The sequence below is a fragment of the Hyperoodon ampullatus genome, assembly GCF_949752795.1.
Source record: "Hyperoodon ampullatus genome assembly, chromosome: 1".
Taxonomy (NCBI): Eukaryota; Metazoa; Chordata; class Mammalia; order Artiodactyla; family Ziphiidae; genus Hyperoodon; species Hyperoodon ampullatus.
The window spans coordinates 90,183,059-90,195,890 of NC_136914.1; the positions used below are offsets into that span (position 1 = coordinate 90,183,059).

The window sequence follows — 12,832 nt, forward strand, 5'->3', positions numbered from 1 at the left end:
CCTGTTCGGCGGCAGAGCGCGGTTCGTGGATCTTACCTGCTCCGGGGCCCCGGCCGGGCGGTAGCGCTCTTCCGGAGCGCGGGCGGGGGACTGTTTCGTGGAAAACATGTCTCGCTTTTTCCTCCGTCCGCTCTTATCCTGGTCGCTTTTCTCTCCTCTGCGTGGCCCTGGGAGAGGCACTACGGATGCCTTGCCTCTCGCTCAGGAAGAGACAAGTTGAACTTCAAGGGACAGGGGCTCCACATTTTGTCTGCTCGACAGATCCCACCTCCCTTCACTCCCGTCTCTGGGTCCCACCCATAAGAACCCTTAATGACAGATCCTCTACAACCCCACCTCTTTGCGTTCAAAGAAGTTATTCTTCAGGGGCAGAGGGGAAGCCAAGAGGACTGCGGGTCCCCCCACCCATGCACACCCCCAAACTTACGCCCCGCGACGGCAGCACGAAGAGGACAAGGCCTGAGCGTTTGGGCTGTGGGAGACCGAGTAATTGGGAGCAAAGGAGTAACTTCTCGGCTCTCCCAAATCTCATCACATCCTAGACCATTCTCTTTTGGCCAGGGCGTAGCCAAGTAAAAATCAGAATAACTGCAGGCACTGGCAATTAAAGGGCAAGATTGTTATCTCAACAAAGATCTACGTTTCTAGGGAGAGCATTATTTGCTTTAGGCAAATGGAAACTAGCTTCTCTGTTTAGGGAAGAAACTGCTTTGCAAGAGTGCCTGAGACTTTGCTGAGGCTGCAGGGACCCGGGAGTGAACCTGAGCCTGCTTCCATAAACCTAGCAGCGATTTCCAGCGGAGAGCAATCACAGGCTGAATCCTAGAGGCCAACAACTCTGTGCCTTTCTGTCACTCACCAGCAGCCCCTATACCTCAGGCAGCGTCAAGGAGGCACTGCAGGTATTTACAATGGTAGAGACTACCATTTGAAGCCCAAGTTGCCGTATGTTTGGCAGAAAATGACTACACTTGAGTTTCTCTTAGAAATATATATTTTTTAATCCAACTTTAGTCAAGATCTAAGGAAAATTTTTAAAAATCACTCGAGGTTATTGAATAAATCCATCTCCATTATTCTGGCAGAGGCTATGCATAGTCAACAAAATATGTATCAGGCACTTGTTCCTTGAATATTATAGCTGGGGGAGGGGGGTAGAACTTGTAAAATTGGGGGGGAAATCGGTACTTTGTTTCTGAAGTGAAGTGAGAAAGAAAATATTGCAAGTGCATAGTACAATAGTTGAAATAGGGAGTTGAAGTAACCAGCCTAAGTTTTAAGTTTACACAGCTAGCAAGTGCTGAGCTGGGATTCTGCAGAGATGTAATTTCAGGACTGTGTTCTTCTAAGATACTGCCTCATCACATGTCATTGTCATCACCACAGGGACACCAGTCTGAAAATCAAGAGTCTAGGCGATTTGTCTGCCAACTCTACCTTGAGCAAATCCCCTAGTCTTTCTGGGCCAGTTAACTCAGTCTGTAAAACAAGGGTTGGATTCAATCCTCAAGGTTTCTACAGGCATTCTGAAGCCAAGTATGAATTGCTATTCACCTCCTTTCTCTTCCACTTTCTGCCCTCTAGTGGAGGTGTTAAAGGAACTGTGAAATTTAAGCAGCTAAATCAGTGAATTTGAGATAGCTAGGGTAAATAAGTCTTCTCTTTCACTACTATACAGTACTGTTCTTCAGAGAGCTAAAGCTGATTGCACTGGTAAAACAGCATTCTTTAAACTTCCTTTTAGCAAGAAAACCCAACCAGTTCTAGGCACCAATGGCATCAGAGTAAATATTTGAGGTAGCCTTTGCATGAGGGCAAACAGCTATTTTTATATTCTTTGTAACAGACTTCTATAATGTAAGGAATCATAACAAATGCTAGAAATCTCATAACATGTGTGAACTAATTTGAATATGCAAAGGGCTCACAGTAATCTTCAATGACCTATTTGAATTATTCCTTTTTAAAAAATTTGCCACATTTGCTTTTCAACTTAAAGTGACAACCATCATCTAGTTTCTTACATTTCATTTTACAAAAAGAAACATTTATGGCCTTTTGAAATTTCTATTGTCCAGTATTTCAAACATATATCTAACTAATTAGATGGTTTAAAAGAAAAAACATAAACCTTAATGAGATTTATGGGAAAATTAACTTAAAGGTAGTGAGTATACTTCTGGAAAGGGTGATTTTACAGATTAAACTTTAGTCACATTTCATGTACAGACCAATTTTAGTGCTTAGTACTACAAATAATGGCAATTTGAGAAAAAGAAAGAGATATCTTAGAGAAGCAGCCAGCATCCCAGGATAAGAGGAAAGCATGGCTAAAATAGATATGCTATCCCACGGCTTAACACTCATCTAGGATTTATTAGCTGCCAGATGAACAAAATTGAGTTCCTGCCCTCACAGAACTTCCTGGCATAATGAATACATTAAACTGGGACTTCCCTGGTGGTCCAGTGGGTAAGACTCCTCACTCCCAATGCAGGGGACCGGGGTTCAATCCCTAGTCAGGGAACTAGATCCCACATGCATGCCGTAACTAAGAAGTCCGGGGCCTCCCTGGTGGCGCAGTGGTTGAGAGTCCGCCTGCCGATGCAGGGGATACGGGTTCGTGCCCCGGTCTGGGAGGATCCCATATGCCGCGGAGCGGCTGGGCCCGTGAGCCATGGCTGCTGAGCCTGCGCGTCCGGAGCCTGCGCTCCGCAACGGGAGAGGCCACAACAGTGAGAGGCCCGCGTACCACAAAAAAAAAAAAAAAAAAAAAAAAAAAAAAAGAAGTCCGCATGCCACAACAAAGACCCGGTGCAGACTAAATAAATAAATAATTTAAAGATAAATAAATACATTAAACAAACACAAATATGTAAACTATGGAAAAATACTTACAAGTAATATAGGACTATATTTCAGGGAGTCAGAATGTGATATTTTTAGCTGAGATCTAAAGATGCGAAGTCTTTAAAATAAAAAATATATATATTAAAGAACAGAGCAAGAAACAGGCAAATTGGACAATTACCTATTGCAGGGAAGGAGAGTTTACTTAAACTAAGAAGGGAAGACAACGTGCCCATATCTGAAGTAATATATTCCAGCACACTGAAACATTCTGTATATGATAAAAGTAGGCCGTGCAGACATTGTTTGCTGTATATAATATTTCTGGGTCATCAATCTCTTACTCTAATATACTAGTCACTGGGAGAAGTAATAAGAGCCAGCCCATAAAAAGTTTCAAAGGAATTTTATTTCTAGCACCCTCACACACCTAGTGCTAGTTCCCCCCAACCTCCAGGGCTGCCATTTGACTGCCCACATCCAGCCTAGTCTTCCTAGGGATAATACCCCCTCAATGACAATGACCACGTGAGCAAAAACTAAGGTGCCTCAGTTTACAATTTGTTTTTCTGACCTGTGAATCAATTTGTAAGAGAAGTTATGATGTTAAGTCACATTTATCTGTATTAATATAGCTAAGAATTTCTAAGTGCTATGTGCCAGGCACTTCACAAAGTGACATGTATATTTTTTGTTTTTAATTCTTGAAACAAACCTAGTTTCCTTTGATGTAAAATGAGAATAATAATAGCCCCGTTGCATAGGCTGTCATGGGGGTTAAGTAAATATAAAAAGTGCTTTAAAATAGTTGTAGACACATAATAATAGCTAACACTTACTGAACACTATTATTTCTCCTTCTTTCTATTTTACAGATGAGGAGGAAAGTACATCTTACAAAAGTTAAATAATTGCCCAAGATCTCACAACTAGAAAAGGGTAGAACCAGAATTGGAGCCCAAGCAATCTGGAACTAGACTGACCTCTTAACCCCTACCTCCTGTAGTACAATTATTAAGACAGTAATGGAAAATGCCCCAAAAGCTTATGGCCTAGAATGACACTGTGACTTCACTCATTCATCCATCAAATATTTATTGAGCACTGCAGTGGGTTGAATTGTGTCCCTCCCCAAAATTAATGTCCAACCGAAACTAAATATGTAACTTTCCTTATTTGGAAAGAGGGTCTTTGCCGGTGTAATTAGGCAAAATGAGATTATACTGGAGTAGGGTGGACCTTAACTATGGAGGGTGTTCTCCTAAGAGACAGAAAAGGACACACACAGACACGGAGAAGGCGGCCAAGTGGAAATGGAGGCAACACGGGAGTGACGTATCTACGAACCAAGAAACGCCAAGGATTGACGCCCAAAACCAGAAGCTAAGAGAGAGGCATGGAACGGTTTCCTTCTCTGAGTCTCCAGAAGGAACCAACCCTGCTGACACTATGATTTTGGACATCTGGCCTCCTGAACTGTGACAGAATAAATTTCTGTTGCTTCAAGCCACTTTCTTTGTGATAATTTGTCACAGCAGCCCAAGGAAACTAATACCAGCATCTGCTATGTGGCTCAGCATGGTTCCCCACTCTGGAGTTACAGCAGTAAACAAAACTGCACCCCTGCCCTCATGGAGCTTTCCTTCTAGTGAAGGAGACAGATAATAAACAAATATAGAATACAGCGTTAGGTCCTATGTAGCGCTATGAGGAAAAAATATTGTATGAAGATAGAGAACACCAGATGAGGGTATTAGGGAATGTCTCCCTAGAGGCGTTTTAACTCGAATAAATCTGGATTGTGGAATTTTAGGCTGTATATGGGTAATTCTTCACAGCACCACTAAAATACATGCCCTTGAATTAACTGCAAATAAAACTTAGCAAGAACAGCAGATCAGCAAACAACAGACCTAAACTTGCTCAACAGACCAAGATCCTGAAACACGTTAAAAGGGTTTCCCAGAATGGACACACTTAAGAGTTTCTGGAAAGCAGAGGGGTTCCCAGCTCCACTCCTGCCAAATTCTCATCTCTTCTAGGACGTAGTAACCAGTACTCTGCTTTTCCCTCCTTCTATGAAGCTTGCTAACCTCAGAGGTAGACCCTAAGGTCTAAGGCTTAGACAGTGGTCTCATCACTGTCACTGAATAAAGAGGCAGCTTCCACAGACCAAAGAGATACAGCTACCTTACATCAGCTCTAGCTCTAGAGCTCAGACTTCTATCTCACTTCCCAGTACCGAGGGATGGACAAACCTAGCCGCCGGAGGAGTCCCCTGGGTCATCTGAAATAACACAAAGAGCCCAAATTTTTTATAGGTCATCTATAAACACTAACACAAATACTTATCTCTTTTTAAAAATTTTAACATTCATAGCCGTGAAGTTCAAGCATCAGACTTCTTTGCAAAAAGCAAACATTTCAATGTTTTGCTTCAGTAAAGTTCCTTTGGCAATTTCAGCAAAGATTACACCAATTTATTTGAAATTATTTGATTTTAATTTAGACTTGAATAGTGAAATTAATTGAAATACAAGCACTTAGGTGTTGGTCAATCCCTAAAAGTGTTTAAACTGAAAAATACTAAAAGATTTCAATATATATATTCCGCAAATTTCAAACAGTAAGCTAATAAACTTTTATAATGACACAGTAAATAGGAAAATAAGGCCATCACATTCACATTTTTGTCTATGTCATTGTGAGTGGCTATTTGGTAACTCTTCCATTCCTTCTCTAATTGCCTTAGATTGAAGCAAAAAGGTCAACATGTACCGCTTTATTTCCCTCAGAACAAATTAACGTTAAGTATTTAAACAAAATTTCATTTCATTTTGACCTTAAAGAAATTATTTATTTCCTCCCCACTCCACTCATTGTGCAGCAGTTTCCGCAGCGTCCTCAGGCCACTCCTTCAGGGCAGTGGGGAACCGAGGGAACTGCAGGCCCGAATCACTGAGTCGAAGCACCACCAGCACCTCCACCCTGGGCTGCCTCCCGCTCATCTCCCTCCCTGCTTTTACCCTTGATTCCTTAGAGTCTTCTCTCCACACAGCAGCCAGAAGACAGTTATCTTAAAAGAACAATGACCAACAACTCTTGCCCACATAAAACCTTCCAGTGCTGCCCACTGCAACTAGAAATAAACCCCAATTCCACAGCATGGTCTATCAAGCACACTGTGAACTGGCCCTGGGTGCTCTCTCCCCGTCACTCACTCAGCTCCAGCCACACCAGCCCTTCTGTCTGTTCCTCAGCTCTGCCAAGCATCTCCCAACTTAGTGACTTTGTACTCGCTGATTTCTCTCCCTCACAGACTCTTCCCTCAGATCTTCAAATATCCCCATCTCAGAGGGACTTTCCCAATATAAACTAGCCAGTGCCTTTTCACCCCCCTCCTTCATCACTTTCTGTAACATTTCTCTCATTTTTTAACACCACTTATCATACACGAAATCACGTCCATTTTATTGTGTATCTATTTCCTGCCCCCTCTCTTCCACTCCTTAGCAGGTCCCTGAAAGGATCACCATTATCTCCAGTACCTAGAAGGTTCCTGGCACGCAGTAAAGGCATATGTTGATTGAATAAATGAATGAACAGTTGGGCAACTTTGGGTTAATTAACTAAGCTCTGAGCTACTAGTCAAGCAAATAAAAAGCAGCAAACTGCTTCATTTATCATTCACTCAGTCTCCCTCTTCCGCTCACTAGATTCTTCCGCACAAATCAGAAAGAAAACTTAGCAAGAACACAAGCCCAACAAAGAGGCATGAACTAGGCTTCAGGTTTGTTTATTAGGCCAAGATTTTGAAATACATGAAAAGAGCTTACCACATGGACACCTAACATTCATTTTAGAGTACAGTAAGGTAATGACTTGAGTGTAACAGCTCTAGTTTAGAACTTCTGAAACACCAACCCAGTAACTCTAACATTGGGAAAGGTAAAAAAGAATTCTAAAATTAAAACAAAAATACCATAAAGAGAGGAATGACTGCCCTTCCACTTTAGATACCAGCTAACACTTGATTAAGGAACATAACATTAAAGAAATTGAGTTAAAGAAAGCAACATTTTAAAATCCTTCTTTGTACTTTTACCACTTCTACCACTTTTTAGTACCTATCAATTACTATGTTTTACATCAAGCATTAGAGTTTTATACCTTGATAAAATTATAGGTTCCTGAATATTTTAAATAGTAAATATTCTAGATTAAAAATTTGGTATGAAAAATTTTAATGAAAACATTAATTATACAAAAATTAAATAGCAAAACCATTTAAAATGACTTACAATTCAAACAGATTTGGCTTACTGATATTTCTCTATCAGCTTGTTTTCATAAGAACTTACTATTTCCAGCTGAAAAAAATCTACTTATACGATTGCGGTAAGAAGAAATGAGAATAAAGTACATAAAGCTCCTAAGCCTGTGCTCAGCATATATTGCTCATAAATATTAGTTTTTCTTTTATTATTACTTTTTATTATTACTTTGAAAAAACACATACAAGTTTTACAAAACATGTCAACTTCAGTTAAAAGTTTCTTATACAAGACATAGCCACATGTGAGGAATCTAGCCTGGCATTTTTTGAAAACAATTATATTTTCCTCTGAGTGACATACTACCTAAAATTTTACTTCAATAACTGATAAAACTTCCTCACTAATAAACCAATTTCTGAAGTCTAATTATATAGCTTCATGTTATAATTTATGAGGTCTTTTAGAGGATATATATTTTTTAAAAAGTACAAAGTTACAAGATCAGGAAAAGTACCTTTTAATAAGTAACCAAAACATTGTGAAATATTCCTCTTACTACACATACGGCTCAGTTTCATCTTAATTTTGCCAAAAAAAACAGATGGCTCTAAATAGTAAATGAAACAGTTATGTTAATACAAGGAAGCACAATGAACAACTAACATGTTACCCTGCCACTGGCTATGCCTTATGAAATATTTTACAATTTCAGTCATGCTTTTACTATTGCCACTTCTAGTATGCTAATTAAGATGAAGCTTAACATTCTGTCCTTCTAACAACCGCTGGAAGAGAACAGAGAGATGAATGTGAATATATATCATGTTCTACAACATTCACTTTCTAATATTCCAAATTTAACAACTTATCGAAATCTAATCTGAGGTATATTAAAAGATCAAACATTTTTTAATCCACACCATGGGCTATGTACCATGCAAACACTAAAACCACAACTGCACACACTGGAAAGAGATAATATTTATATTTTTGCCACAGCGTTAGCTCAACTGCCACTTCATCTCTCTTCCTGTTCTTCTTCCGACGACCCTTCAGTCTGTTTTCAAAAGCCTCCAGTTCAGCCTAAATCAAAACAGTATCATTTTTATTAAATTCAATACACACATTGATTTAAAATTTTCCACTTAGATAAAAATAAATTTGGGAAATGTTTTAATAGTAATGGTATATAATAAACATATTGATTTGATTTTTTAAAAAAACATCTCTCCAATACTGATTGTATTCAACAAATTCAGAACTTAGGTAAGCAGAAAGGGAGCTAGGCAGTAGTGAAAGAGATTATTTCAGATTGAAGGCCTGCCTTTGATACTAAATACAGAAACATCTGATTTAAAATATAGACATTAGTTTTATACATCAACACCATTAACCTATAATTAATGGGGCTCTATAATATAGAGCTTCTAGTAAGTATTAACAGATGACCCATTAGAATAAAGATACCTATAATTCTAGTTTTATACAATGCTGGTAATAAACATTACTGGCTTGTATGGAAGAAATTCAAGTGAGTGAAGAGAAAAAAGCTGCCGGAAATTGATTCCTCTCTGTCAAATACATTCCAAAACACAGAGTAAAAATTCTTCAGGGGAAAAATGCTTCATGCTTTAAATCAAAATGACTCTTTTAGAAAGTAGAATTATATAAAAAACTCATTCTAGAAAAGAATAACTAGATGACACTCATTATAAAGTATAGATTTTCAGTCTACTGTTAAGAACTTACTTATTAAACTTTAATACATGATAATATAACACGATACACTACAGTCATTGTTATTAACTAAAACTGGATACTTATTAACTAAAATATATATGAAATATTCATGCAAGCTTCTGTAAATGTGTATTTAAAAGGAAACAGAAATTTCAGTTAACATATCCATGATTTTGCTCATAAACCACACGGAAGAAGACCTAACATATAATTAATACAAAGTGGCATTCTTCAAAGAACCAAAATGTCAGAATATTCTCAAGTAGTTGTTGATATACAGCAAAAGGTCAAAATATATTAAAAGCAGTCAAACTTGAGAACTACTGACACAGTAAAATAACTAATGCTTTAATGATGACTCACAGTCATCAAGCATGGTTTAAATTATTTTCTATACACTGTTTAAAAGGTGAGTAAATAGAGAATATGTTTAAGATTTCTACCCACAACTGTTTATGAAAAGGGGAGGAAGGGACACCCTAAACTATTCTTAATAATTTAATATCCCAGGGTTTTAGTCGATCCATATTTTACTGTATCAGCTCTGATAACTTATTTTTTGGTATTAGGCAAACCAACTTTATAGAACCATAGAACACCAGAGGTCATTTTTCTTTTTTTTGCGGTACGCGGGCCTCTCACTGCTGCGGCCTCTCCTGTTGCGGAGCACAGGCTCCGGACGCGCAGGCCCAGCGGCCATGGCCCACGGGCCCAGCCACTCCGTGGCATGTGGGATCCTCCCGGACCGGGGCACGAACCCACGTCCCCCGCATCAGCAGGCGGACTCCCAACCACTGCGCCACCAGGGAAGCCCCACCAGAGGTCATTTTATCCCACCCTTGCTACATGAGTTGTTTTTAATGCCCTCTCTCAAGTCATGCAAATTTCAATTTCTTCATTCATAAAGGCGACAGTTTGCATACAATATGCACTGCTTGATAAGTATAAAGCATCTCAAAATGCAAACTGACAAAAAATTACATGTCACTATTACAAAGTTAAGACACTCTTTGGAGTGTATGATCAATAAATACAGTATTTGAGCAAACGGGATATCAGGAATGTACTTGTTATCTAGGTAATAACAAAGAACAGATAAAAATCCTGCATTCAAGAAACTAATGGGGGGCTTCCCTGGTGGCACAGTGGTCGAGAGTCTGCCTGCCAATGCAGGGGACATGGATTCGTGCCCCGGTCTGGGAAGATCCCACAATCCGCGGAGCAGCTGGGCCCGTGAGCCATGGCCGCTGAGCCTGCGCGTCCGGAGCCTGTGCTCCGCAACGGGAGAGGCCGCAACAGTGAGAGGCCCGCATACCGCATTAAAAAAAAAAAAAAAAGAATCTAATGGGTAAGTAAGGGGATATATTATTAAAACAAATGTATTGGTTAGTAAACAGCACTTATTTGTCACAGATAACCTACAACTCAGTAAAACAGAACTCAAATAATTTTAGATGAGCGAAGACATGCACTGCAGAGGATGACTTAAAATGGATGCTGCCATGCCCTGACCCTCACCCCTCAACCAAAAGAGGAGTTATCTCTTGAGAATGGACGAAACTGGCAAGGAAGTAAATTGGGAATACACCAAGTATCTGTGAACACACAAGGTCCCATGCTTCTTCAGAGGTTCAGTATACCTGGACTGAAGTAAGTGAATAGCTAATTTTTGTTTTACAGGAACTGTATTTTCAGTCCAGAACTGAGCTCACCAGATCCTAATTTGTATGTTTCCACATATCTTGTATTTGCATAAAAACTAACAATGATGCAAAGAGACAGAAGTTTGGGTATTTTTTGTTTAGTTACCTGTTGTCTTCGTTTTTCCTCTTCAAGAGCAGCTTTGGCTTCTGCTTCTTTGATCTGTTTATAGACATTTAAAAGTAAATTAACATTGTAATCGTCAAATTTTATATAGAATTTTAACATCTTTCCTCCCAGGCTCCACTAACCCATAACAACTTCTGGGAGCTTTAAATTGAAAATTATTTAAAGAAACGTAAATGTTATATACCGAGAAGTGTTACCAAGGTACTATCTAACAGATAGGGAGTAAGGGGAGGTAGGTTCTTATACCTTATATAAACATTTCAGCTTAACAACTATAAGAGATATTAGATCACAATTCAAAGAGTTACAACACTGTAAATACTTTTAAAACTGGACTTTTTCTCTTAAGTTACCATACTAAGACTCTATAATAAATTATTGAATACCACTCTTTGCCTAGAGTTGAAATTGACCATTTTCCTAAAATGCCCTCTCTGGAAGGGAATCCTTAGTTTCAAACAAAACCAAGAGCCTACTCCTTGATTGGGTTGATGGACAGAAACAGTGATGCTAGAAGTAACCCAAACAGCAAAGAATTCCAAAACCTTATTTTTCTATTATTTTAACATAATTTTCAGGAGGCTTACACTAACATTAAGATGAATAACTATGTTCCAGAGCACATACACTAACTGGTACAGAGGATGGAAAAATCTAGTACACACCAGACCATAAAAAGCACACCTGAGGGTTCAAAATAGGCCAACAAACTAGGTTTTTATCACAAAACCAAAAAAGGATGAGATTTCGAGTTGTTCATAATAAGCACATAAATTAATGCACAAAATAAGTAGGGAAAGGTTGCTAACACATTAAAAATGACATTTAACCTGACATTACCTCAGATGCTTTCCGCTTCATTTCCTTGCATGTTATGTCACATTCTATGGAAATCTGATTTTCACGTACTTTGTTGCACTGCAATTCCTACAAATAAAGTTTTTAAAAATTTGATTTTAAAAGATTTTCCCTCAAAGTTGTAACTGTATGCCATAAAAAAGCAAAATTTCTCTAGCAGCTTAAGATTATGCATAGTATTTAAGACGTGTTAATACTTAATAATGATATGGTTGCATGCATTAAATGTCTTAGTTCAAACAGTGATTATTCTCTACTCTTAGCTGCAAAAAAAGTGAATACCATAAAATTAAAACCATCCATTTAATAATCATTTACTAAACACCACTACCAACGTAGCTTCAATTTCATTTTTATTCTTCATTTTTATCTTTTCTTGTTATTCTTCTAAAGCTTCCAGGGAGGTACTAGAGTACTAGAGTAGTGCCATCCAACACAGCTTTCTGAAATGATGGAAATGTTCTAAACGTGCACTACTCACAAGGGTAGGACTTACCACACGTGGTGCCTGAGCACTCAAAGCATGGCTGCTGAAATCGAGGAACTGAATGTCATATATTATTTAATGCTGATTCATTAAAATTCTAATTTAAATAGCCATATGCGGCTGGTGGCTACCAACTCAGTGTAGTTCTAGAGTTTTCTGGAGAGCTAAAAATTTTTCTCTCAACCATTTTATCTTTTTAAAAAATGTTTAGATGAAAATCATTCTAAAGCTTATATCTGTACTTCACTGCCTCCTTAATGGAATAATAAAAAATGAATCTACTCTTTTATTGATGAGGTGACATCAATACTATGATCAATTTGTGTACTATTCTGTAATAAAATAAGTGGTCCTTATTTTAAATAGTCCTAGACTTTGCTTTTGTAGATCTTTTATCTGCCTTTTATTCGTTCCATATTTTTTGCTGCCAGATGTCACTTTTGCTTTAAGTGTACCTATTTGTACCAGTTGCTCCTTTCCCACCACACCCTCAGACACTAGTTTTTTAGTTCAAATCTACCAGAATTAGGAAATGAGATCATCAAATCCTGAGCAAAGTACATATACTTTAATGAAGCACTTTGTAGCACAGAATTTTGTCTGAGGTTGGTGATAAACACAGCCTTGTCATCCAAGGACAGTCCAGGCAAAGGAAAAATAACATGAACAAACATTAGAGACAAAAATAAATACTGCATGTTTGTGGACATGAAGTCTATCAGCCTGGAAGAAGGATCATCATATATTTTCTCATTCAAAAGGTACTTATAGAGTACCTGTTACATGAAAA

General features: G+C 38.4%; 1 protein-coding gene across 2 annotated transcripts in view; it reads right to left on the minus strand.

Annotated features, from left to right (window-relative positions):
• Positions 1-8,036: 8,036 nt before the first annotated feature.
• NFXL1 (nuclear transcription factor, X-box binding like 1) overlaps positions 8,037-12,832 on the minus strand; it is a gene marked incomplete at both ends in the record, with an annotated part of 55,727 nt that continues 50,931 nt past the window's right edge. For both annotated transcript variants that reach the window (XM_079701621.1, XM_079701622.1), the window contains 3 exons: positions 8,037-8,210; positions 10,677-10,730; positions 11,538-11,624. In XM_079701621.1, the coding sequence (XP_079557747.1) occupies positions 8,037-8,210; positions 10,677-10,730; positions 11,538-11,624 (315 nt within the window). The remainder of the gene's footprint in view (positions 8,211-10,676; positions 10,731-11,537; positions 11,625-12,832) is intronic.